The 25,488-nt window shown below is 45.9% G+C and overlaps 1 protein-coding gene and 1 long non-coding RNA gene across 9 annotated transcripts in view; both read left to right on the top strand.

Annotated features, from left to right (window-relative positions):
* LOC118312183 (ATP-binding cassette sub-family C member 4) overlaps positions 1 to 7,902 on the top strand; it is a 10,699-nt gene extending 2,797 nt beyond the window's left edge. The window contains exons 8-32 of the mRNA XM_035636576.2: positions 599 to 848; positions 1,573 to 1,680; positions 1,854 to 1,943; positions 2,038 to 2,229; positions 2,455 to 2,549; positions 2,777 to 2,863; positions 3,001 to 3,097; positions 3,291 to 3,509; positions 3,606 to 3,743; positions 3,910 to 3,947; positions 4,039 to 4,151; positions 4,270 to 4,416; positions 4,504 to 4,583; positions 4,683 to 4,833; positions 4,928 to 5,047; positions 5,224 to 5,334; positions 5,481 to 5,581; positions 5,667 to 5,858; positions 5,960 to 6,115; positions 6,196 to 6,285; positions 6,371 to 6,543; positions 6,623 to 6,728; positions 7,061 to 7,195; positions 7,298 to 7,347; positions 7,630 to 7,902. Of these exons, the coding sequence (XP_035492469.2) occupies positions 599 to 848; positions 1,573 to 1,680; positions 1,854 to 1,943; positions 2,038 to 2,229; positions 2,455 to 2,549; positions 2,777 to 2,863; positions 3,001 to 3,097; positions 3,291 to 3,509; positions 3,606 to 3,743; positions 3,910 to 3,947; positions 4,039 to 4,151; positions 4,270 to 4,416; positions 4,504 to 4,583; positions 4,683 to 4,833; positions 4,928 to 5,047; positions 5,224 to 5,334; positions 5,481 to 5,581; positions 5,667 to 5,858; positions 5,960 to 6,115; positions 6,196 to 6,285; positions 6,371 to 6,543; positions 6,623 to 6,728; positions 7,061 to 7,195; positions 7,298 to 7,321 (3,013 nt within the window). The 3' untranslated portion in view covers positions 7,322 to 7,347; positions 7,630 to 7,902. The remainder of the gene's footprint in view (positions 1 to 598; positions 849 to 1,572; positions 1,681 to 1,853; positions 1,944 to 2,037; positions 2,230 to 2,454; positions 2,550 to 2,776; positions 2,864 to 3,000; positions 3,098 to 3,290; positions 3,510 to 3,605; positions 3,744 to 3,909; positions 3,948 to 4,038; positions 4,152 to 4,269; positions 4,417 to 4,503; positions 4,584 to 4,682; positions 4,834 to 4,927; positions 5,048 to 5,223; positions 5,335 to 5,480; positions 5,582 to 5,666; positions 5,859 to 5,959; positions 6,116 to 6,195; positions 6,286 to 6,370; positions 6,544 to 6,622; positions 6,729 to 7,060; positions 7,196 to 7,297; positions 7,348 to 7,629) is intronic.
* A 2,168-nt stretch (positions 7,903 to 10,070) lies between these two features.
* Positions 10,071 to 18,636, top strand: LOC118312017. Of its 8 annotated transcripts, none has more exons than XR_007031601.1 (9): positions 10,071 to 12,000; positions 12,900 to 13,001; positions 13,123 to 13,966; positions 14,048 to 14,180; positions 14,385 to 14,410; positions 15,198 to 15,282; positions 15,424 to 17,440; positions 18,263 to 18,367; positions 18,497 to 18,636. It is a non-coding gene; the product is annotated as an uncharacterized LOC118312017 (long non-coding RNA). The 8 variants fall into 8 exon arrangements; XR_007031598.1 differs by having other exon boundaries at positions 18,237 to 18,367; XR_004794135.2 differs by having other exon boundaries at positions 15,198 to 15,279; positions 18,237 to 18,367; positions 18,494 to 18,632.
* The last annotated feature ends 6,852 nt before the right edge of the window (positions 18,637 to 25,488 follow it).

The following is a 25,488-nucleotide window of genomic DNA, read 5'->3' as shown; positions in this document are numbered from 1 at the left end:
GTGGCTGTCTTGAAAAGTCACAATTAATTTCAGCAGTCACAAGCTTTTCTCTGTGACTGAACTGTTTATTCTGGTGAAAACTGTGAGTTATTAAAAACAACAGCAGCCACAGTCTGAAGAAACATCATTTTACCTTTACACTAGAGGGGGCGTTTGAGGAGTGTTGGACATGAATGACACTCTTCTTCAGTTGCACAACACCACCAACATTCTAAGAACTGACGGCACTTTTCCAAGAAGTCCTTGGAAATGATTGGCCGGAGTTGTCCAGCCAGCAGTGCCAACTACTGTATGTTTTGTAACCAAACACCTGTAATTAGGACCGGCTGTCTGACAGTGAAGTGATTCTGTTGAATCAAAATCAAAAGTGTTTACTGCCTCAGATGAAAGGATAACATACTTTTCATCATGCCCGCTTTGTAAAAATACAAGCTCTGTAGATTTGTAATCGCTCTCAACATGTTGCCTTTATTACATAGGCATTATAGCACCAAACAAAATCCACCTTGCGTTTGTGTCACTTCACACTGACCAAAAACCTTCTGCAACTTTAAATCCCCACCGTATTTTCTCTCTGTGTCATATTTTCTATTCCCAGGAAAGAAATCAGCCAGATACTGAAGAGCTCTTTTCTACGAGGACTCAACATGGCCGCCTTCTTTGCCAGCAGCAAGGTCATCGTCTTCATCACCTTCGCCGTCTACGCCCTCCTGGGAAACGCCATCACTGCCAGCAGAGTGTTTGTCACCGTGTCCCTCTATGGCACCGTCAAGATGACGGTCACTCTGCTCATCCCGCTGGCTGTGGAGAAGCTGTCGGAGACCGTGGTCAGCATTCACAGGATCAAGGTCTTTTTTCTCTCCTCAATATCCCAATGATTCGTATCGGCCGACGTCTAATATGAACCATGTAATTCAAACATTTGCAACAACTGCACAAGTAATCTCAAATCTGTTTTGTTGAAACCTGAAAAAGAAAAAGAAATTGCTCAACTACAAAATGATTAAACCTTTGAGCGTCTGGTTCAAAGAACTGTCAAACATTGATTAAACCGTGTTAATTCCCCACAGCGGGTTGACTAATTGAACATGATCTTTTTTCACCAAAAACCTCAAATATGCTCAACAAAGCAATTTACAAAGTAGAAAATGTAAATACAGTATATAAATAAATTAATCTCTAGCTTAAAAAGCTTTTTTTTTTAAAGCTAGATTTCCATGGTGTGAAGTTCCCTTTTTTGTCCACTAGGTGACAGCAGATCACACAATAGCTGCTTTATGACTTCAGTATGACTGAAGTTCTCGATATGAGAAAAAAAAGGTGAAGACGTTGAGTTAAATACCACACCTGCACAATCCCATCTTAAATATTTTTACTTACATGTATGTTTCATTTTCACATTGCAAATATACCGTCATATCTCCAAACACTAGCAAAGAATTTCAAGTGGGCACATTCGTCTGAAGTTGAAAACTTCTCCAAGGGCGTTGTGATCAGATCGGAGACTCCTGAGGGTTTACAACGGTCACTGTCGAAATGAGGCTTTTCAAGAAGTCGTACTTGTCATTCCAGAATTTCCTCCTGCTCAAGGAGGTTGACAGAAACACGTCCGGGATTCCTCTTGATGAGAAGAATCCAAACTGCATCGAGATGAAGAAGTTGACCTGCTACTGGGATAAGGTGAATATTCTCACTCTGGTCTGATGAAGGAGTGAACTGATGTACTAGTTAGTCTAATGATGCGTTCACACCAAACGCAAAGGGAATCTTTTGCCCATTGAGATTATATAAAAAGTCAAAACAAAGACACAAATTCCACCTCACTCTTGTTTTTCTGTAATGTTTCCTGTCAGAGTTTGGACGCTCCGTCACTCCAGAATGTCTCCGTCAATGTGAAGTCGCACAAACTTCTGACTGTGATTGGACCCGTGGGGGCTGGAAAGGTCGGCACGCCTCAACGCACCAACTAGCTCAGCTTCAGTCTCATCGCAGTGACAAAGGCTCACGTGTCCACTTACATCCAATGTTCCCAAACAGTCGTCGCTGCTGAGTGCGATCCTGAGGGAGCTGCCTCTCGACACAGGGACCCTACAGGTCAAAGGTCAGTTGACCTACGCCTCCCAGCAGCCCTGGCTGTTCCCCGGAACCATCCGGAGTAACATCCTGTTTGGGAGAGAGCTCAACTCCACCAAGTACGAGGAGGTCATCAGAGCCTGCGCACTGAAGAGAGTGAGATATAACACAGTGTGTGTGTGTGTGTGTGTGTGTGTGTGTGTGTGTGTGTGTGTGTGTGTGTGTGTGTGTGTGTGTGTGTGTGTGTGTGTGTGTGTGTGTGTGTGTGTGTGTGTGTGTGTGTGTGTGTGTGTGTGTGTGTGTGTGTGTGTGTGTGTGTACTCTCGTACTTGAGTACAGTGATTCTCCTCTGTTAAATAATGACATTGCCTCTGAGCGCAGGACCTGGAGCTGCTGCCGGACGGAGACCGGACGCTGATCGGAGACCGAGGAGCGACGCTCAGCGGGGGGCAGAAAGCTCGAATCAACCTGGCGAGGTGCGGAGAGTCACAGCTACACAGGAGTCACCATATGTGACTACGCTGTCACCCTGTTTATTGTGTGTGTGTGTGTGTGTGTGTGTGTGTGTGTGTGTGTGTGTGTGTGTGTGTGTGTGTGTGTGTGTGTGTGTGTGTGTGTGTGTGTGTGTGTGTGTGTGTGTGTGTGTGTGTGTGTGTGTGTGTGTGTGTGTGTGTGTGTGTGTGTGTGTGTGTGTGGTTGTCAGGTCTGTGTATCAGGACGCAGACATCTACCTCCTGGACGATCCTTTAAGTGCTGTGGACGCCGAGGTCGGGAAACATCTGTTCGAACAGTGAGTGACTTTGTGACACGGGTTAACTGTGCTGCACTGTTAAACTTTGGATTTCGACCTGAAGCAGATGAACATATTATCATGTCAGAAGTAGAGGCAGGGAAAAGCACCGATGCGTTATTGTTTTTCACGATCAGGTGCATCTGTGGGCTGCTGAAGAACAAGACTCGTGTCCTGGTCACTCACCAGCTGCAGCATCTCAGGACCAACGACCACATTCTGATCCTGAAGGAGGTTTGTGTAGATGAAGATCACTTTCGTGATGCCAAAGTGATGGCACGAATGACGCGATGCACGTAATGTGAAATCTGCGTCATTTGCTTCACTCGCTCAAGTGAAATATTTGTGTGACGTGATGTCACGCAAGCCAGCTAGCGTCCGCTAAATTCCACTGTATTCTGAAGTCTTTCGTGTCTGTGTGTCTCAGGGTCACGTCATGGCGCAGGGCTCCCACAGGGAGCTGCTGTCCTCCGGGCTGGACATGGAGTCTCTGATGAGGAGTGGCGAGGAGCAAGAGAGATGCGCTCGATCGTGCGACTCGGACAAAGTGTCTCTGCGAAGCCAGAGGACGAATAACTCGTACGGTTCACATGGTCCCAACAGCAGCCTCCTGCCGCCAGAGAGCAGCTGCACAAATCAGCTTCCTGTAGGTACATTTTCAAAATAAATTTTGAATTTAAGTTCAAAAAAAGTTCAAAGAATTACAGTTTTAAGTGTGACTCGGTATTGACTTGTTTTGCAGGTTGAATCAGTTTGTAACATGGTGGAGGAGACTCGGGAGGAAGGAGACGTCAGCGGTAGCATTTATCTGCAGTACTTCACCGGAGGCCGTAACCCGCTCGCCTTATTGGCCATCGTCGTGCTCAGTGTCACAGCCGAGGTGAGACTCTTACATTCATACTCATACCTTCAATCTAATGCAACACATCAGCTGGTGTGAAAAGTAAAATTCTGCTTTGTTATTGAAGCTCTAATGAGACTAAAGAAATTAGCTTTCTGTCACTTGGTTATGATGATGTCATAACTGACTTTGTTTACACTCGCAGGTTGCGTACATTCTTCAGGACTGGTGGCTCGTGTACTGGTGAGCGCTGATTGGTGGAAACTAGATGGAGTCGCTGCTTCATTTACATGTTGCTCATTTGACTGTTTCTTGTTATCTTGTGAACTGACAGGACAGAAGCAAAGTGTTGCAACAGCACAGCGACTGACATTGGTTTTACAAATGGAACTGACACCACTCACTCAGACGCGTTCAGTCTCACGTTTTACCTCAGCGTTTACTCAGGTGAGCCTTTCACGACCAGTGATGCTGATGCAATTCATGTTCTTCTATAAAATATCATTTTATTTTATATCATAAACAAAAAGGTTTTGCTGAGTTATGATCCCGTCTCTGTTGTTAGGTCTGACAGCAGCTGCTGTGGTCTTTGGCTACGCACGGAGCCTGGTGATATTTCATGGTTTGGTGAGATCGGCTCAGACGCTGCACGACAGCATGTTCAGCGCCGTCCTCCGAGCGCCCGTCGCCTTCTTTGACGTCAACCCGATAGGTTCGGATTCACTTCCTGTTTCAACTGAAAAGTCATGACAGGTTCCTTGTGCAGCGAGTGTTAAAGACCAACTACTTTGTTCTGTAGGAAGAATTCTCAACAGGTTTTCCAAAGACATCAGCCAGATGGACTCCATGTTACCCATCACCTTTGTGGACTTCTACCAGGTGAGGTCTTATTTCCCTTTTATTAATCTACTGTACATGCACTGAACCTAATTTGTTCTGCCGTTTTCTCACTGTCTCTCACCCTGTGATGCTTTTCAGTTTTTTTTACTGATTACCGGCGTGGTCGCCGTGGCGGCGGCGGTCATCCCTCACATCCTGATCCCCATCGTTCCTCTGTTTCTTGTCTTCTTGTACTTGAGGCGTTTCTACCTCAGCACATCGCGAGACATCAAACGACTCGAGTCCACAAGTATGTTCCTGCTTCGCTGCCATGTTGTGAATGTGAGCTTCTTGGTCCTGTGAAGCAGAAACCACTCAGCTCTTCTTCGTCCTGTGTTCTGCAGCTCGGAGTCCGGTCTTGTCCCATCTGTCGTCGTCTCTTCAGGGCCTGTGGACGATCCGAGTCTTCGGGGCCGAGGGGAGGCTAAAGAGAGACTTTGATGCCCACCAGGACCTGCACTCAGGTTCTCCTTCACTGTTTGAGTCACATATGATTTATTTATAAAAACAACACCGTATATGAACACTCACATTCATGGATGAGTGAGTGGATGGATAATAATGACAGTAGTACAACGTCAAAGTAAACAAAGACATAGAAACGTCTCTTTATTAAAACGTTCTTGTCTCGTGTTCTCAGAGGCCTGGTTTTTATTCCTCATGACGTCCCGGTGGTTTGCGCTTTGCCTCGACAGCCTTTGTTCCGTATTCATCACTTTCACAACGTTTGCCTGCATCTTCCTCAGAGATGGTGAGAAGTTTACACACACACACACACACACACACACACACACACACACACACACACACACACACACACACACACACACACACACAAATCCCAAAAAATGAATTTGAAATCTGACATCTAATTTTCCTGATGCTTTGTTGTATTAGGTCTTGGTGCAGGACAGGTGGGCCTGGTGCTCACCTACGCTGTGACCCTGCTTGGAAACTTCCAGTGGACCGTGAGGCAAAGTGCTGAGGTGGAGAACATGGTGAGAACAGACCTGTGTGTCGTCAAGTAGCTTTGACTCTAATGACAGAAACTGGTTGAACTCAGAGAGTCTCTGGTCTCCTCAGATGACGTCAGTGGAGAGGGTGGTGGAGTACACGCAGCTGAAGAGTGAAGCATCCTGGGAAACCCAGAAGCGCCCTCCTCCTGATTGGCCGAGTCGAGGAATGGTGATGTTCAAGAGGGTTAACTTCTCCTACGGCAGTGATGGACCACAGGTCCTGAAAGACATCAGCATCACCTTCCAGCCCAACGAGAAGGTGAGACGTGTCCGTCCAACATTTTTAATTGTGAACGAAAAAAGTTTGTTTGTTTCTTTGCTTTGAAACCTGATCTGACGCTCTATCTCTCCGGGCGTCAGGTCGGGGTCGTGGGGAGAACCGGCGCTGGGAAAAGCTCCCTGGTGTCGGCGCTGTTCCGCCTCGGAGAGCCCGAGGGAGAGATCTACATCGACGGAGTTCTGACCTCAGAGATCGGCCTCCACGACCTGCGCCAGAAGATGTCCATCATTCCTCAGGTAGTTTTAAGACGCAACGAAAAATTTTGCAACGGTGAAGAATCCTAGGTCTGATCCGTCCCTGCCCCTCTGTTGTCCAGGATCCGGTGCTGTTTACCGACACTGTGAGGAAGAACCTGGACCCTTTCAACCAGCACACTGATGAAGACCTGTGGACAGCTCTGGAGGAGGCAAGAGCCCACTCTTCGTTCACAACAAACGCTCACGTTCACTTCTTCAGGGTTTCTCTTCAACCTGGCTCCGTGTTCACTGCAGGTGCAGCTGAGGCCCGTGGTAGAGGAGCTTCCCGGTAGGTTGGAGACAGTTCTGGCCGAGTCGGGCTCCAACTTCAGCGTGGGTCAGAGACAGCTGGTGTGTCTGGCCAGAGCCATCCTGAGGAAGAACCGTGTCCTCATCATCGACGAGGCCACGGCCAACGTGGACCCCAGGTACAAAACCACCACAGCCTCACTGAAGACGTGAAGGGGTCGTCCAGAGATTTCTAATCATTGCTCTGTCTCTGCACAGGACGGACAAACTGATCCAGAGAACCATTCGAGACAAGTTCAGAGAATGTACCGTGCTCACCATCGCCCATCGTCTCAACACCGTCATAGACAGTGACAGAATACTGGTGAGTCCAGCTGTTGTCTCAGCTCAGTTGTTGCAGTTTAATTAAAATTCATAAATGTGAGGCCTGCTTCTCTGGGTCTTTATTTATTGAGTTGTTTTGTCCTGCAGTTACAGCCTCTTGCCAGTAGATGATGCTGCAGCCCCCTTGTATAAATGTTAAAGAATTATAAATACTATAGAACAATATTTTATTGACAACTGAATCCACAACCTGAGCGGACATATCGTTAAATCCGTCATTTCAGACTCACTCTGACTTTTTTTGTTGGTTGATTTAACTGTGATGTTCTGACTGATCTGGAGCCAGTGAGATCTGTTCTGCCCTGTTCTCAGGTTCTGGACAGTGGAACCATCCAGGAGTTGGACCGTCCCTTCACCCTGCTGCAGAACAAAGACGGGGCCCTTTACAAAATGGTGCAACAGATGGGCCCGACTGAGGCAGCAGCTCTGCTGGAGGCCGCCAGACAGGTGAGCTGGAGAAGAGGAGTTCCAGGAGTCTTGATACCTAAACGTTCACCTCACTAGTGAATATTAAAGGGAGGATTTATTGTGTTATGTGTTCACCGACAGAAACAAGCAACACAACAGTCCTGATGACGTGACACCAACACACTCCACATGTAAGTAGAACCAACAGGTGTGGCCTGACTGAGACCTAGACTTACAAGATGACGTGCGTCTCTTCTGGGTCATATTCATACGTCCGTACATGGAGCGTCACGTTAAATATCGCTGCCGCAATGAATTGTGGGGCGTCTATATCTCCTTACTCTCACATAGGAAGCTCCAGTGTACCCTATGCTAAAGGATAAGTGCATCTGTCCTGCACAGCTGTATAAGAAAGGAAGAAGTCTGAATGGAAGTGTGATTAATTTTTCTTCTTCTCCAAACTGCTCCAACAGCGAGGACCTGGTCATGTGAGACGGCCATGTGAGCTCAGGGAACGTTTCCAGTAAAGTGCCTGGAGTCTTGAAATCACTGCTGTAAAAACTTGACATGGACACTTTATTTTCTACGATCGTTATTTATATGGAAACTAATTGCTGCTCAGTCCACTGAGATTTCTTTTATCAAATGTGTTACCCTTGTTGATCTCATTGATTGTTGATGAATGAGTTTGTTTGTTGTCTGTTGAGTTTGATCGATTCCCATGAATAAATCGTTACTGTAAATTATTGACTGACTGAATGAGTCATTTTATATATTATTATATTATATATATAATATTCTTGCTGCCAGGAGACAATCGACTTATATATGAATCCAATAATTGTTTCCGCCTTGTGATTATGAAATCGACCTTTAACGGGAAGAATCGGTGGAATCCGCTAATTGATGCTTGTGGTACCTGATTGGAGTTGGTTCCACCTGGGCAGAGGTGGGCAGCCAATCAGCGTTCACCCTGCGCACTTATAAAGTGACGGCAGTGATCCGGCGCGAGCCGACAGGAAACACGAACGTTGGTTACGTATTGTAACCATAGCTTCTATGAGTATAGGCTTCGCCCTCTAAGAGCTGTCGCTATTGGGATAAGGGCGAAGCTGGGTGTAGTCCACGCCTCACTGACCCAAAGCACAACAGTTCACAGAAGCACGGTGAAGCCGTTCATCTCTCCTGCAGCGAACCTGTGTAGACACAAGGATCAGAAATAAAAAACGGACGGGATTTCATCTCGGGTCCGCACTATGTTAGCACACATCGCAACCAAGTGAGCTAACAAGTTAGATTCATCAATCACATCTCGAGCTGCTTTATAAGGAGACGATGGACGATCGTTACGCACTGTAACAGTCCTGAAGCTCCACAGATAAAACAGTGAGGGAACAAGACGTGGCAGCTGCAACGCTCCGCTCTCACGGGGTGAGCGCACATTTAACACTGAGTGAGTTAGGGAAAACTCTGATGTGTCCCGTCAATAGAAGCGGATAAAGGGGCCCGGAGAGGCCCACGATGCAGCTGCACAGATGTCCTCCACCGACATCCCACTGAAGAGAGCCGTGGAGGAGGACACACCTCTCGTAGAGTGAGCACGAATGTTGTGCGGAGGATCTTTCCCTGCCGCAACATATGCCTGAACAATGGCATCGCTCAACCAGTGAGAAAGGCGTTGTTTAGTCAGAGGCTTCCCCTGTGAATGTTGTCTGTAATGTACAAACAGCTGCTGAGTCTGTCTGACGGCCGCAGTGCGCGCTACGTACTGAGACAGTGCGCGCACCGGACAGAGACGGTGAGACGCTTCATCCGCCTCGCTCCCATGAGGAGGAGGAAAGAAGCCCTCCAAGGAAATCACTCTGGACCTGAAGGAGGAGGTTAGGATCTTGGGCACGAATGCAGGGTTTGGCCTCAGCGTTGCTGCGCCCCCGTCCTCTCTGATAACGAGGCAGGCTGGCGAGACAGAGAGCGCGCACAGATCGCTCACTCTCTTGGCCGACGTTAAGGCCAAGAGAAGCGCTGTCTTATGAGACCGGGCTATCAGAGATATCTGAGCTATTGGCACGAATGGAGGCTGTCCCAAGGCATGTAACACCAGGGGTAAATCCCACTGGGGTGCAAAAGAGCGCGTCGCGGGCCGCTGTCTCCTGACCCCTTTCAGGAAGCGCTTAACCAACGGGTGCGCAAAAACAGATCTCTCTCCGAACCCTTCGTGGCAGGAGGAGATCGCAGCAGCATACGTTTTAATGGTAGACCAGGATAAATCTCTGTCTACCAGGAGCTGGAGGAAGGTCAACACCTGAGCCACGGGGCAGGATGTGGGATCCGCGCCCCGCTCCACACACCAGCGCTGAAAAGCAGACCATTTCGACGCGTAAGAGGCGGTCGTAGATGGAGCCCTCGCGCCCTGGATAGTGTGTATAACAGCGGGAGGTAAACCCAGGTTTTCCAACCTCACCCGCTCAGAGGCCAAGCCCACAGGCGCTGACCAAGCACCGGGAACTGTTAAATCGAATGGTCGACCTGTGACAGCGCGTCCCTGCGCCAGGGGAGCTGCCAGGGGTCGCGAGCCAACAGTTGGATCATCGTGGGGAACCAGGACGCACTCGTGCGCTCTGGAGCAACCAGAATCACCCAGAGCTGTTCCTCCTGGACACGAGCCAAGAGGCGAGGTATCAGGGGAATGGGGGGGAAAGCATAGAGAAGGGCTCTGGGCCACGGGTGATGAGAGAACGCGTCCACTCCCAGTGGAGGTTCCTCCTGCGCGCTCATGGAAAACCACAGTGCGCACTGCGCGTTTTCGTGTGACGCGAACAGATCCACCTCTGCTTCTCCGAACCGGGCCCACAGTGTCTGAACGAGAGTTGGATTCAGCTTCCACTCGCTCTGGCGTGGACCCCCCCCCCCCCCCCCCGCGACATCAAGTCAGCAGGAGGCTCCTGGCTGTCTCCAACAGCCGGGCCGAGCGGACGCCGCCCTGCCGGTTGATGTAGGCGGCTGCCGTCTTGTTGTCTGTCCTCACTAACACATGCTGGTCTCTCAGCAGGGGAGCGAAGTGTTGCAGCACCTTCAGCACCGTGGACAACGCCTCCCGCCTCGCGGGGGAGAGACTCGCTCTCATGCTGGACGAGTCCAGATACATGATGCACTGAGTGGGCACTGGCGAGCTCTTTCGCCAATTTATGGCAAAGCCCAGCAGCGTCAGGTGACTCGCGAGCTCCACCGTGTGGAGAGCCGCGCTGTGTTCGGTGGAGGCCAGAACCAGCAGGTCGTCCAGGTAAAACATGACCCTGATCCCGCGCCTGCGTAACGGTTCCAGTGCCGTCTCCACGCACTTGGAGAACGTGCGTGGAGCCAGAGAATAACGGAAGGGGAGACGGTTGTATTGGAACTGGACTCCTCTGAACGAGAATCGCAGGAATTTCCTGTGCCTGGGGACGATTGGGACATGGAAATACGCGTCTTTCAAATCGATGGATGCGAACCAGTCGCCGGAGCGCACACATTCCAAGACATGCTTTATGGTGAGCATGTGGAACGGCCTCCTCATAATCGATCTGTTGACGAGAGACAGGTCGAGAATGGGTATCATTCCGCCTGTCTTCTTCGGAACCAGGAAGTACCGGGAGTAATAACCCTCGCACTCCTGGCCTGGCGGAACTCTGGAGATGGCTTCTTTCTCCAAGAGCTCCGACAACTCTGTCATCAGAGCCTCTGCCCCGGCCTGAGACGACATCACAGTCTCCAGCACCCCGTCGAATGGAGGGGGTGGGCTGGCAAACTGCAGTGTGTAGCCGTCTCTTATCACTCTGCTCATCCAACCGTTCACGGAGAGCAGAGTGCGCCACACCGAGGAGCGCTCTGAGAGCGGGCGTGCACACATCTGCGGAGCCTCTGTGGACATCACCGACAGCCAGTGAAGAGCCCTCGCCGCCGCTCCGTGAGCCGCCTGCGAGCTCAGCGAAGCCCATGGGAGGGCTGAGTCGAAAGGGCTGGTGCGGGGAGGCCCCCGTGACATCAGACTCCGCATCCGAGTCGTGCCACGGAGAGAAACCACCACTAACACACACGGATGGGTGAGAAGTGGGGAGGCCACAGAGGGGCGACAGGAAGGAACGCAAGGGGGGGAAATGGGGCCACCTGGGCAGGCTCTTGGCCACAGCCTGGCTGCTGTAGATATCCCCCACCATGGCGCTGGGGGCCAAGGGCAGGCGTGCACAGTATGGACACGTGGCCCGAGGCGTGAGAGCTACACCGGGCATGCAGGTCGAAGTTCATGATATATCCCGCCTGGCAGGAGGGGCAGAGGCGGACAGCGTCGGAGGAGCGAGTCGACATCTCTATTTTCACCTTCACTCTTCGCCTGCTGAAGAAAAAGTGGGAGCAGACATCAGGTCACCAGGTGTTTTATACTGTGGGAGTGGACCTGATCAGGGCCCGGTGCACGGCACGGGGCGTAAAAGAACATCTTCACTACTGCGCATGCGCGAGGGATAAACCCAATAGCGACAGCTCTTAGAGGGCGGGGCCTATACGAAGTAGAACGAGGGAAGTTCACGTGTTGACGGTGGACGTTGTTCTGAACTCGTCACTGGAGAAGATGTCGAGTTCAAACCAACTGTGGACACGTTTCTGTCGAGTGTGAGTGAAATGACCTGCGGCGTCCAGCTACTTTACCTGATTAGTGTCCGACATGAACATGGTCTTTTTCATTATTAGTGTTTGTCTTTGACGAAAGTGTGACGACGCCATGAACAAACATTTGGGTGAACATCAGGTGGAACCACGTGGGTCCTGATGAAGAAGAGGAGAATAAAGAGTTCACTGCAGAAAATATTAAGGTGAAGTATGAATTTAAAATGATGCGTTATTAAAAAAAACAAGTTTTCCTCCTGTTCCAGGGGCGTTCAACCAGTCCGTCACAGAGACAGACAAAGAACTTTAAAGTTAAATCCATCAATCTGGGGAACTGAACTTCTTTTGAAAATATCACTTTACATAAAAAGAATAAAGGCGCAGAATATAATAGAATGAACTTGATTCCTAAAAATTATTTAAAAGTAGCAATTTGTCAGATGATTCCGCCTACTTTTTAAGACCATAACTTTGTCGTATGTTCTTCATTTATTTTTCCACTATTGTATGTTTAGTGTTCAAAGAAAGTCAATTTTCAGACATGATATATATTTTATATATATATGAGGGCCGCAGAGAGGCTACTGTCCACTGGTTGCGACATCTTCTTACTAATGCTGCTAATTATTAAAGATGTCGTTTGGATGGTTTGTCGGTTAATTGGTTGGTTTGTTGGTTAATTGGTCGGTTTGTCTGTACTACAGAATCATGGTCTTAAAAATGTGAAGACAGCTGTTGTGTTTGTTTGTCAGCAGGATTATAAACTTAACAGATGACGAGTAGTGTCCACCAGAGGGCACTGTGGAGTTAGTCTGAAGCTCTCGGGTCTTTTTAAAGCACGAGATGATTAAACAATCTTTTATAATCCACAGTTTTACATTTTTTAACATGTTGATGATTCACAGAGAATAATTCATGGATCTAGATGAATGAGACTGTAACACAATGGATGTAAGGATATTAACGGTGTTAATAAATCCATACAAGCTATTTGTTCATGATTTAATTATGTGACCTACTGGAGGAAAGGGTTACTATATTTTAACAAAAGTAACATGAATTTTTATGTTTCTTCTCGTCAATAACTCGTCTGTCTCTCTCCCAGTGATGAAAACTGTGGACGGTCGGACGTGACACTGACTCAGATGTCGACCTGCCTGGACGTGGATGGACAAAGACCTGGACTCAAACAGGAAGAGATGACCTGGTACGTAAATGTTTCTGCTTCCTGTCTGAGTTTCTTGTTGTTCTGAAATCAACCTTTGTTAAACGTCAAACCACAGTGAGGTAGAGAAGCGGAACGAGTAACATTTGTCTCTGATCATCAGGTGTTGATGTGGATCCCTGCTGAGGAGTCGTCACAGCCGAAGAAGAGAATACTTCACTGCAAAAATATGACGGTAAAGTATGAATTTAAAACAACGAGTTATATTAAAATAGGTTTTCTAACCTCTGTTCCACCCACATACTATTATCAAGAAAGTATGTGGAGACATCATTCTTTAAAAATATAATTCTTTACATAAACTATAACAGCACAGAACAATTAACAGTAAAATTAAAAAATAGTGAACTTGATTCCTGCAGGATTTTTTACTATAAGTAGCAATTTGTCTAAAATATTATTATATAATATTATCTTATTATTTTTGAGACCATAATTCTGTCTGTAGTATGATTGTCATTTAATTTCCACTCTTGGTTGTTCTAATGGTCTTTTGGTCGTTTGTTATTCTGTTCTAATAGTCGGTTGTTTGGTTTTGGTTAGTTGGTCTGTCGTTCGTTATTCTGTTGGTCATAGGAACAAATTAAATATAAATCATAACAAGGGCAGAATCTTGGTCTTAAAAGGGGGAAAAATCATCCGATGTAGAAGAATTGTTTATGTTGTTTCTGTACTTGTGCATTTCCTCAATAACTCTTCTCTCTTCCCTCGAGGTAAATGTTGAACTGACACTGACGTCGACCTTCACCTGGACAAAGACCTGACGTTGGACTTGTTCTGCTTATTCTTTTAATTCTAATAAAAACAAGATAGAAAAAGAATCCACACTCTGCCTTCCCTGCTTCCTCTTCCTCAGTTGTAAAACATTTCCAGTCTGTAACGTGGTCGATGTCCTCACATGTTTCAGTAGAGACGAACTGTGAGACCATGTAACTCAACTGTCTCATGTAAGGATGTAGACGTCACTTGTATTCACCAACATGTCGCCACCGAACGACTCATCCACGCCTTCCTCTTCTCCCGTTCAGATTACTGCAACTCACTCCTCTGTGGCATCAGCTCCATCAACAGACTCCAACTGGTCCAGAACGCAGCCGCCCGTCATCACCCCGATCCTGAAACAACTCCACTGGCTCCGTCTCCCACCGAATTACCTTCAAGGTCCTCCACCATCTTGCTCCCCAATACCTCACTGACCTCCTTTGACTTTGCAGCAGAAGAACAGTAACTGGAGTCGAGAACACGAACATGTTAAATCCCATCTTGTGTTTGTCGAGATTATAAAAAGTGTTTTTCTGAAGCTTCACTGTTTCATGTCAGTCGATTGGTCTGAAGGGCTTTTTCTTTGTTTTTCTAATGGAGCAGATTGAGGAGGATCTGGAGGCAGACCGGTACATATAAACCCATTAGAGCACAGGGGAGGCCTTGGACGTCCATTCAATCCATTACACGGCAAACACACACACACACACACACACTCAGTGCTATGTTTAGGAAAAACGAGGTAATGGCCTGATAAAGCAAAAGTCAGACGAGCTGAACTCAAAGTAAAGACATTTTAACGATAAGTGGAAGCACTTAATTCACATGAACACAGGTCATGACCTCCAGTCACTCGTCATCATGTTCTGTGTCTGTTCACATACAGAAGGTTATGAAGAATAATCAAACTGCTAAATCCGTGGAGATGCACAGATTATTCAAACATCGCATCCCTTGACACTCGTCTTATTTGACATATTTGAAGATATTTAATTGATCAGCAGCTTGTGGTACCTGATTGACCTGATAAAGTACAGAAGATTTTATAGTAAAGTAAATCAAAACTGTAAATCCAAAATGAAAATGAGAGTATATTAAACAAATAAGTCCAAAGAGCAACAATTGGGTAAGGATAGATGATAAATGATAGCTGTATAAAAATGTTTTTTCTTTCTTTTTTCTGTTTTTTTTATCTGTATGGATACTTGTTTTGTTGATCCTTTTTCATGATCTTGTTTTTTTTATTTATTTACATATTTTTCATGACTTTCTTGCTCAGTACCTAACACGGTGCTCAATGAAAAGGAAGCGGATCAATCACCAGATATTCATTTGAGAAGGAAGAAAAAACAACATAGCAGAAGAATAATGTGTGTGTGTGTGTGTGTGTGTGTGTGTGTGTGTGTGTGTGTTCAGCAGACGACACAAGATGGCGCCAGTGAGTCGACTTCTTCAACAACGACTGAACAAACACTGACATGATAAATTCAATATTCAGGTGGTGAGCTTCCCAGTTCGATGCTGCTTAACAGAGGGGAAGCCCTTGTATATTGTATATGGTATTTTATTTGAATAGAAGATATGATACTGTTCCTGCATGGTGCCGTAGGAAGACAAACGTTCTTATCTTCCTCTGTTCCAGGACAAAGAGGAGACATGACTGCAGAAAGGCAGCAGAGTGCGTCGAGACAAACCATCAGCCAGTTCCCAGTGAACTGGATCTGGGGGAAACGGAGGTGTCTCAGGCTGTGAAAAACTGGATGTCAAGTAGACATCTTCGAGTTCTCTTTGTGCATAAAGTTAAGTCAAATATTTGTAGTTCATACTTTACCTTGAGCACGGTACTCCCTGGAGGCGGCACAGTGAGAACTGAGACTCCATGGCTCACACCTCCCGTCCGCCAGCAGCGCGCAGACCAACAGTCCTTACCTTCTAAATATGAATCAATTGTTCAGACAAGACTAGTTGAAGTCTGAGGTGCTCGGAGCAGCTAATCCCCGAGCTGTGATGTCACACTGAAGGGCACGTTCGTCCCTCTGGAAAAGAAGTAATCGACCTTGACCCCAGGGGACTACAGACCGCGTGAGACGGCTTCACAATCCTGAGACTCTGAATCCAGCTGTGCTCCCGAGACTAATTATGACCTTTTCTTTCATTACAATTATCAAAATGAGGCGAGAACCTAATCATATTACAACCAGATATCGTGTGTGTGTGTGTGTGTGTGTTCCATGACTAACTGAAAAGCTCGGTCTAACGCTCCTGTGCCGTGCGTGTGGATTAACTGTATGAACAAGCGAGGCCACTGGTGTGCGACTTGTTGTCACTGTGGCAGCACCAGTGATCATGACAATCAACTTAATGATGATGAGTTATGAGAATACAGTCTGTTGGTGTGGTGCAGCTATGAGGCCATCACGCGTATTGATTGATTTTCTCTGCTCCTGTTTTGTAAGATTGTAAAACCGGCACAGATTTCCATACGTTCCCTTTTCTCATTCCTCCGCTGACCTTCGGGGTTCTCTTAGCATTTCTAAAGGTGCGTTCACCCACAACGTGGAGCGAATCTTGATGATATCCGTTTGAAATCAACTTGTGGACCAAACTCATGTTAGCTCTAAACTAGCAGGGATGTGCACATATTTTATATTTAATCTGTGTTCACCGTGTGCACAAGTGCGAGCGCTAAAATTCTCTTCACACACACGACGTCTTTGGCTTTGGTTTTGTGTGTGCGAGAAGAAATGGTTATTTTTTGCCATCTCACGCAATTTAGAGGTGGAACGCAATGTTATATGTTCTGTGCTGCCACAAAATGTATCTAGGCTTAGATTTATACTGTATATCTCTGTATGTTTCCCTTCATTTTTCAATAGATTATCATGTTAAACCATCAAATAAAGGATATACATTGTACCTGTGGATTTGACAAGCTGCAAACGCTGCACGACTACAAGGCAGACGAATGCAATTCATTGCAGTTTAGAACTTGGGATAAATACATTTGAAGACTTGGACGAGATGTCAAGCCCCAGTGTGATGAGGTCATTCTCTGGCGGCATCTGGTGGTGAAGTTGCAAACTGCAGCCAACTGAGCACAACTTTCATAAATGAGGGTTGTGTGAGTATGTATCCCATCTTCACCACTCAGGTGAAGAAATGGTGAATCCAACAACTCGTTACAGACTAAGGATAAAGTAGAGTCAGTGTCACAACTAATATTCATCTTTATCTTCATTTGTTTTGCAGTTTTTTGACTCTTCCTCCTGATCATCAAATCAACCTTTAACGGGACAAATCGGGGGAATCCGCCTTTAATTAATTAGCAGCTGGTGGTACCTGATTACAGTGGCAGCACCTGGGCCGACTCGGGCAGCCAATCAGCGTCCGCCCTGCGCACTGATATAGTTTGGGCAGCTCGCGGCGCGAGCGCATAGGAAACGAACCGAGACACGAGAAGACACGGGTCGAGACGAGTCCAGACGAGTAGACACGAAGATACGAGAAGACACGAGTCGTCACGAGTCCGGTTCACGGTTCAACACGTTGAACGTTGTGAACCTCGTTACTGCACAAGTTGTCAAGTTACAACGAACTGTGGAGACGATTTGTGTCGAGTGAGTGAAACGACCGGACGAGACCTCACCTGCGGCGTCCAGGTACTTTACTGTGTGTGTGTGTGTGTGTGTGTGTGTGTGGACGCCATTAACAACCCTTTGTGAACCACGTGGGTCCTGAAGAAGAGGAGACTCGAACCTTCACTGTGAAGACTGAAGGAGAAGTGACTTGAATCATGCGTTATTTCAAAGAAGCTGTTTCCTCCTCTGTTCTCAACCAGTTAAATCATAAATCAATAAAACAATAACGCCACTGAACTACTGAACTTAATTCCTGTGGTAATATTACAAAATTATTTAAAAGTAGCAATTTGTATATTATTATGAACATATCACTTCCTGAGGCTATTGCAATAAGTCAGATGATTTTTCCTCATATTTTTCAGACCATAACTCTGTTTAGTGTTCAAAGAAATGAAGATCATACGACAAACGATAGTGGACAATTAAATGAAGTTAATTTACAGATATAATATATATTTTATATATGTGAGGGCTGCAGAGGCAACTGTCCACTGCAGGAGACATCTTCTTATTAATGCTGCTAATATATATATATATATATATATATATATATATATATATATTAAAATGAAAATCCTAACAGAATCATGGTCTTAAATATGAGGACATGTGGCGTGTTAGTCAGCAGGATTAAAAACAGATGACATGTAGTGTCCACCAGAGGGCACTGAAGCTCTCAGGTCTTTTTTAAGCACATGGACACAGGAACTCTTTAACACCACAGGTGGAAACATGTAACCTACTGGAGGCCATTTTGATTTGTTACTTCTCGACCTGTGCATCTCAATAACTCGTCCTTCTCGCTTCCATCGAGGTGAATGTTGAACTGTGTGGAAGAAGATGATCAGACAGACACGGACTCAGTGATGTGGACCTGCCTGGCCCTTCTCCTGGGCCCTTCACCTGGGCCCTTCACCTGGGCCCTTCACCTGGGTTCATATCAAGGTAACGAATTTAATCATAAACACATAGTTTGTATGGATATGGCATAGAGAGTCACTACATCCCCTCCCAGTTGTATTAAATCATAATGCAGACGTATGATGTTAAAGATTTGTCTTTGTGTGTCAGCAGGATGAATCGCTCCTGAACGTTGAGGAAGAGATGATCTGGACAAAGGGGCGGAGCCAGGGATGTTTTATTTCTTTCTTTAACATTTTTTAACATGATTCAGAGAATAATTCATGGATTTTGATGAATGAGACCAAACAATGAAACATAGTTTGTAAAGATATGAATGATGATTACCACCGTTAATATCCTGACATCCAGTGTGTTGTATGGAAAGTAGCTTCTTAGCAAAATATCATTCTTTACATAAAAACAATAACAGAGGATTTCTGTTCATTGTACAGTTAATTCTACAGTCAGTCGGTGTGATGGTTGGTCTGTAGGTGAGTGGGTCTGTTGGTCTGTTGGTCGGTCCGTTGATCCGTTGATCCGTTGATCCGTTGATCGGTTTGTCGATCCGTCGATCCGTTGATCCGTCGATCCGGTCCGTTGGTCCGTTGGTTGATCTGTTGGTCCGTTGGTTGGTCTGTTGGTCTGTTGGTCCGTTGGTTGGTCTGTTGGTCCGTTGGTTGGTCTGTTGGTCCGTTGGTTGGTCTGTTGGTCTGTTGGTCCGTTGGTTGGTCTGTTGGTCCGTTGGTCCGTCCGTTGGTCCGTTGGTCCGTCCGTTGGTCCGTCCGTTGGTCCGTCCGTTGGTCCGTCTGTTGGTCCGTCCGTTGGTCCGTTGGTTGGTCTGTTGGTCCGTTGGTTGGTCTGTTGGTCCGTTGGTTGGTCTGTTGGTCTGTTGGTCCGTTGGTTGGTCTGTTGGTCCGTTGGTTGGTCTGTTGGTCCGTTGGTCCATCCGTTGGTCCGTCCGTTGGTCCGTCTGTTGGTCCGTCTGTTGGTCCGTTGGTTGGTCTGTTGGTCCGTTGGTTGGTCTGTTGGTCCGTCAAACATAGTTTGTAAAGATATGAATGATGATTACCACCGTTAATATCCTGACATGCAGTGTGTTCTATGGAAAGTAGCTTCTTAGGAAAATATCATTCTTTACATAAAAACAATAACAGAGCATTTCTGTTAATTGTACAGTTAATTCTTCTGTCAGTCGGTGTGATGGTTGGTCTGTAGGTGAGTGGGTCTGTTGATCCGTTGGTCTGTTGGTCGGTCCGTCGATCCGGTCTGTTGGTCCGTTTGTTGGTCCGTTTGTTGGTCCGTTTGTTGGTCCGTTTGTTGGTCCGTTGGTTGGTCTGTTGGTCCGTTGGTTGGTCTGTTGGTCCGTTTGTTGGTCCGTTTGTTGGTCTGTTGGTCCATTGGTCCATCTGTTGGTCCGTCTGTTGGTCCGTTGGTCCGTCTGTTGGTCCGTTGGTTGGTCTGTTGGTCCGTCTGTTGGTCCGTCAAACATAGTTTGTAAAGATATGAATGATGATTACCACCGTTAATATCCTGACATGCAGTGTGTTCTATGGAAAGTAGCTTCTCAGGAAAATATCATTCTTTACATAAAAACAATAACAGAGCATTTCTGTTAATTGTACAGTTAATTCTTCTGTCAGTCGGTGTGATGGTTGGTCTGTAGGTGAGTGGGTCTGTTGATCTGTTGGTCGGTCCGTCGATCCGGTCCGTCGATCCGTTTGTTGGTCCGTTTGTTGGTCTGTTGGTCCGTTGGTTGGTCTGTTGGTCCGTTGGTTGGTCTGTTGGTCCGTTGGTCCGTCTGTTGGTCTGTTGGTCCGTCTGTTGGTCCGTCTGTTGGTCCGTCTGTTGGTCCGTCTGTCGGTCCGTCAAACAGTTTGTAAAGATATGAATGATGATTACCACCGTTAATATCCTGACATCCAGTGTGTTGTATGGAAAGTAGCTTCTTAGGAAAATATCATTCTTTACATAAACACAATAACAGAGCATTTCTGTTCATTGTACAGTTAATTCTTCTGTCAGTCGGTGTGATGGTTGGTCTGTAGGTGAGTGGGTCTGTTGGTCTGTTGGTCAGTCCGTCGATCCGGTCTGTTGGTCCGTTTGTTGGTCCGTCGTCCTGCTGGTCCGTCGGTCCGTCCGCCTGTTGGTCCGTCTGTTGAGCCGTCGGTCCGTCTGTTCGTCCGTCTGTCGGTCCGTCTGTCGGTCCGTCAAACATAGTTTGTAAAGATATGAATGATGATTACCACCATTAATATCCTGACATCCAGTGTGTTGTATGGAAAGTAGCTTCTTAGGAAAATATCATTCTTTACATAAAAACAATAACAGAGCATTTCTGTTAATTGTACAGTTAATTCTTCTGTCAGTCTGTGTGATGGTTGGTCTGTAGGTGAGTGGGTCTGTTGATCCGTTGGTCTGTTGGTCGGTCTGTTGATCGGTCTGTCGATCCGGTCCGTTGGTCTGTTGGGCCGTTGGTCTGTTGGTCCATCGGTCCGTTGGTCTGGTCTGTTGGTTTGGTCTGTTGGTCGGTTGGTCGGTCCGTTGGTTGTTTTGTCGTTCTTGTGGGAGTTCCTGTAGTTTCTGGACTGGAGGTTTCTCCTCCTCCACCATCACACTGACACAGATCAACTGGACAAAGTGAGTTAGATCAAACCAGAAAAAATCTTCTAAGAATTGAATCGTAGAACATAAATTAAATGTGTTCTATGATCCACATTCTGGTTGAGCTTCTCTTTAACACGACATGTGGATACAGTTACTGTAACACAATGGATGTGATATTAACTGTTAATAAACATTCATATCATACAAGCTATTTGTTCATGATTTAATCTTTTTACTATAAGTAGCATTTTTTAATAATATTATATCATATATTAAAATATTATTTTTAAGATCATAATTCTGTCTGTAGTATGATTTTCATTTAATTTCCACTGTCAGTCGTTTTGGTCTTTTGGTCATAGGAACAAATTAAATGTAAATCGTAACAGACAGAATCTTGGTCTTGGCAATGAGGGGGGAAATCATCAGATGTAGAAGAATAGATTTTATGTTGTTTCTGTACTTGTGTATTTCCTCAATAACTCTTCTCTCTTCCCTTGCCGGTCTCCTCTCCACCCCCAAAACCAAACTGTGTCTTTGTAGACGGATCTTTCTCCAGGGCTGCTCCCAGGCTGTGGAACTCCCTCCCCAAGAGATCTGTGATTCTGACTCCCTCACCACCTCAGTCACGCCTAAAAACCACCTCTTCTCCTCCACATATCCCTGCGTCCCCCCCCTCTGCCCCTCCCTCTGCCCCTCCCTCTGCCCCTCCCTCTGCCCTGCGTCCCCTCCCTCTGCCCCTCCCTCTGCCCTGCGTCCCCCCCCTCTGCCCCTCCCTCTGCCCCTCCCTCTGCCCTGCGTCCCCCCCTCTGCCCTCCCTGCCCCCCGCCCCATTACCCTTTTTTTTTTCCCCAGTTTGTTTTCTTGATTTGTTTTGAACCAGCGCTTTGGGTTCATGAAAAGCGCTTTAAAAATTAAATATGTTATTATATATTATTATTATTATTCCCTTGAGGTAAATTAATGAAAAGTGCTTTATATATTATTGTCAATTGTTTGTACGAGATGTTTGTCCTATTGAGACATTACACAGGTTTTCAAATGATGCTTTAAAGTGACAAGTGTAATGTAATTTGATTAATCACATTAAATCAATTTTGTTACTGTGTCATTCTATTAATTTCCGCCCTCCAGCAAGTGTTTCATCCAGGGGTCTGACCTCACTTGACCCTGGGTAACTACATCAGCAGAGATTGTTTTTCATGTGAAGGTTTGAATGTGGAGCTTCACTGAACGGGTTCTGACCTGAACCATCACGGATCAAAACAGGAAGTAAAAAGTTTTCATATTCATTTTCAATAATAAAAGTTTGTGAACTTCAGTTCACTTGTGGCCGTACAGGGCCCACAGAGTCGCCGTCGTGGAACCAACCAGCATGTCACAGAAGATCCACAGGTTGTGGGGAGCAGGACGAGCAGTCAGTCTGGTTTCCTCCAGAAGGAACCTGAGGACACGGGAAGTCGCATTTAGTTTCCACATGAGAAACAAGAGTTTATAACTAATGTCACACATTAAAGAGCTTTGTTCTGTGCCGCACAATTGTGAATGTTTCAATTGGAAATGTTATAAACCACTGATGGGTCCTTGCTCATCAGTGGTGGAAATTTACCAATGTAACTGTGCTGTGACGTGTGGAGTGAATTGTGTCTTTGGGGTGGAACGTCACAGTGATTTGATCTGTGTTTTTGGGGTGGAACGTCAAACAGTGATTTGTCACAGTGATTTGTTTTGTGTTTTTGGGGTGGAACGACACAGTGATTTGTTTTGTGTTTTTGGGGTGGAACGTCACAGTGATTTGTCACAGTGATTTGTCACAGTGATTTGTTTTGTGTTTTTGGGGTGGAACGTCACACAGTGATTTGTCACAGTGATTTGTTTTGTGTTTTTGGGGTGGAACGTCACAGTGATTTGTTTTGTGTTTTTGGGGTGGAACGTCACACAGTGATTTGTCACAGTGATTTGTTTTGTGTTTTTGGGGTGGAACGTCACAGTGATTTGTTTTGTGTTTTTGGGGTGGAACGTCACACAGTGATTTGTCACAGTGATTTGTCACAGTGATTTGTTTTGTGTTTTTGGGGTGGAACGTCACACAGTGATTTGTTTTGTGTTTTTGGGGTGGAACGTCACACAGTGATTTGTCACAGTGATTTGTTTTGTGTTTTTGGGGTGGAACGTCACAGTGATTTGTTTTGTGTTTTTGGGGTGGAACGTCACACAGTGATTTGTCACAGTGATTTGTTTTGTGTTTTTGGGGTGGAACGTCACAGTGATTTGTCACAGTGATTTGTTTTGTGTTTTTGGGGTGGAACGTCACACAGTGATTTGTCACAGTGATTTATTTTGTGTTTTTGGGGTGGAACGTCACACAGTGATTTGTCACACAGTGATTTGTCACACAGTGATTTGTCACAAAGTGATTTGTCACACTGATTTGTTTTGTGTTTTTGGGGTGGAACGTCACACAGTGATTTTTGTCACAGTGATTTGTTTTGTGTTTTTGGGGTGGAACGTCACACACTGATTTGTCACAGTGATTTGTTTTGTGTTTTTGGGGTGGAACGTCACACACTGATTTGTCACAGTGATTTGTTTTGTGTTTTTGGGGTGGAACGTCACAGTGATTTGTCACACTGATTTGTTTTGTGTTTTTGGGGTGGAACGTCACACACTGATTTGTCACACAGTGATTTGTCACAGTGATTTGTTTTGTGTTTTTGGGGTGGAACGTCACACACTGATTTGTCACAGTGATTTGTTTTGTGTTTTTGGGGTGGAACGTCACAGTGATTTGTCACAGTGATTTGTTTTGTGTTTTTGGGGTGGAACGTCACACACTGATTTGTCACAGTGATTTGTTTTGTGTTTTTGGGGTGGAACGTCACAGTGATTTGTCACAGTGATTTGTTTTGTGTTTTTGGGGTGGAACATCACACACTGATTTGTCACACAGTGATTTGTCACAGTGATTTGTTTTGTGTTTTTGGGGTGGAACGTCACACACTGATTTGTCACAGTGATTTGTCACAGTGATTTGTCACAGTGATTTGTTTTGTGATTTTGGGGTGGAACGTCACACAGTGATTTGTTTTGTGTTTTTGGGGTGGAACGTCACACACTGATTTGTCACAAAGTGATTGTCACAAAGTGATTTGTGTTTTTGGGATGGAACGTCACACTGATTTGTCACAAAGTGATTTGTCACAAAGTGATTTGTGTTTTTGGGGTGGAACGTCACAAAGTGATTTGTCACTGATTTGTTTTGTGTTTTTGGGGTGGAACGTCACACACTGATTTGTCACACTGATTTGTTTTGTGTTGTTGGGGTGGAACGTCACAGTGATTTGTCACAGTGATTTGTTTTGTGTTTTTGGGGTGGAACGTCACACACTGATTTGTCACAAAGTGATTTGTGTTTTTGGGGTGGAACGTCACACAGTGATTTGTCACAAAGTGATTTGTCACAAAGTGATTTGTGTTTTTGGGGTGGAACGTCACAAAGTGTTTCGTCACAGTGATTTGTTTTGTGTTTTGGGGGTGGAACGTCACAAAGGGACTTGTCAAAAAGTCCCCCCCTAGCCCCTCCTCCCGTCAAGTTCACATTTTAGACACGTAAACTGAGGGGGATTTGAACCAGCCGCTCTGGACCGACTCTTCAGCTGGAGACAAAACCCACGATGCCAGCGAGTAACTACTTGAACCGCTCTCCTGGTTTTTTTGTCTCTTCACTTTGAGTGTTATAATTATTGAATTCAAAGACACAACATTCAGATTTTAAACCTCACATCTAACAGAGTGACTTCTTTCCGTCGGGTGCAGGTTTGAACCAGCGTCTCTCAGACTCCAACCACAGAGTCTCTCCTTCATCCGGAACTGCTCTCGTAGTTCTTCACTCTTCTATCGGTCCGTGGGACTTGATCAATTCAACGAGTCTCATAAGATTCAATTCTTAGATCAACAGTGTGACTTCTTTGGGTTTGAACCAGCGTCTCTCGGAGCTGTTGACTCTTCAGTTGCAGACAAACCCATTGCGCCATCGAGAGCTCTTCCCATTCCAGTTATCGCTGCTGGTGCATTTGACTCTTCACTTATTTAATAAATACAATCAAATAAGATTTGAACCCAGGTCCTCTGACCCACCTGTCCTTCCTCTAACAACATAAGCTATGGGATCAGTCCCTTTAGAAAGTCTTTCTTGGAGTTCTTGACTTCCACCACAGGTGTTGGACTCGATCACTTCACAGAGTCGATCCACCAACCTGTCCGTCCGGTGATGGGGTTGTTAGACTTGATTTCATGGTGTGTCATTGAAAGACATTCGGCTGCTGTGAAGGCGCTGTCAATCACGAAATGATAAACAGCCATCTCCAAAGCTTTGGTAATATCTTACAAGACAAACTATGAAGTGTATTATTATTATTACCAGTGACTGATCACTGTGGGACGGCTGAGACGACGCAGAAAACACTGCCCTCTGTAGGTGGAGTCAGAAACAGCACCCTGCAGGTAAGGCTTCGTGGGTTCATTTGATCAATCTGTACATTAGATTGAAGTGAAACTTT

This window comes from Scophthalmus maximus, chromosome 1 (genome assembly GCF_022379125.1).
Source record: "Scophthalmus maximus strain ysfricsl-2021 chromosome 1, ASM2237912v1, whole genome shotgun sequence".
Taxonomy (NCBI): domain Eukaryota; kingdom Metazoa; phylum Chordata; class Actinopteri; order Pleuronectiformes; family Scophthalmidae; genus Scophthalmus; species Scophthalmus maximus.
This window is presented reverse-complemented; position numbering and strand designations above follow the sequence as displayed.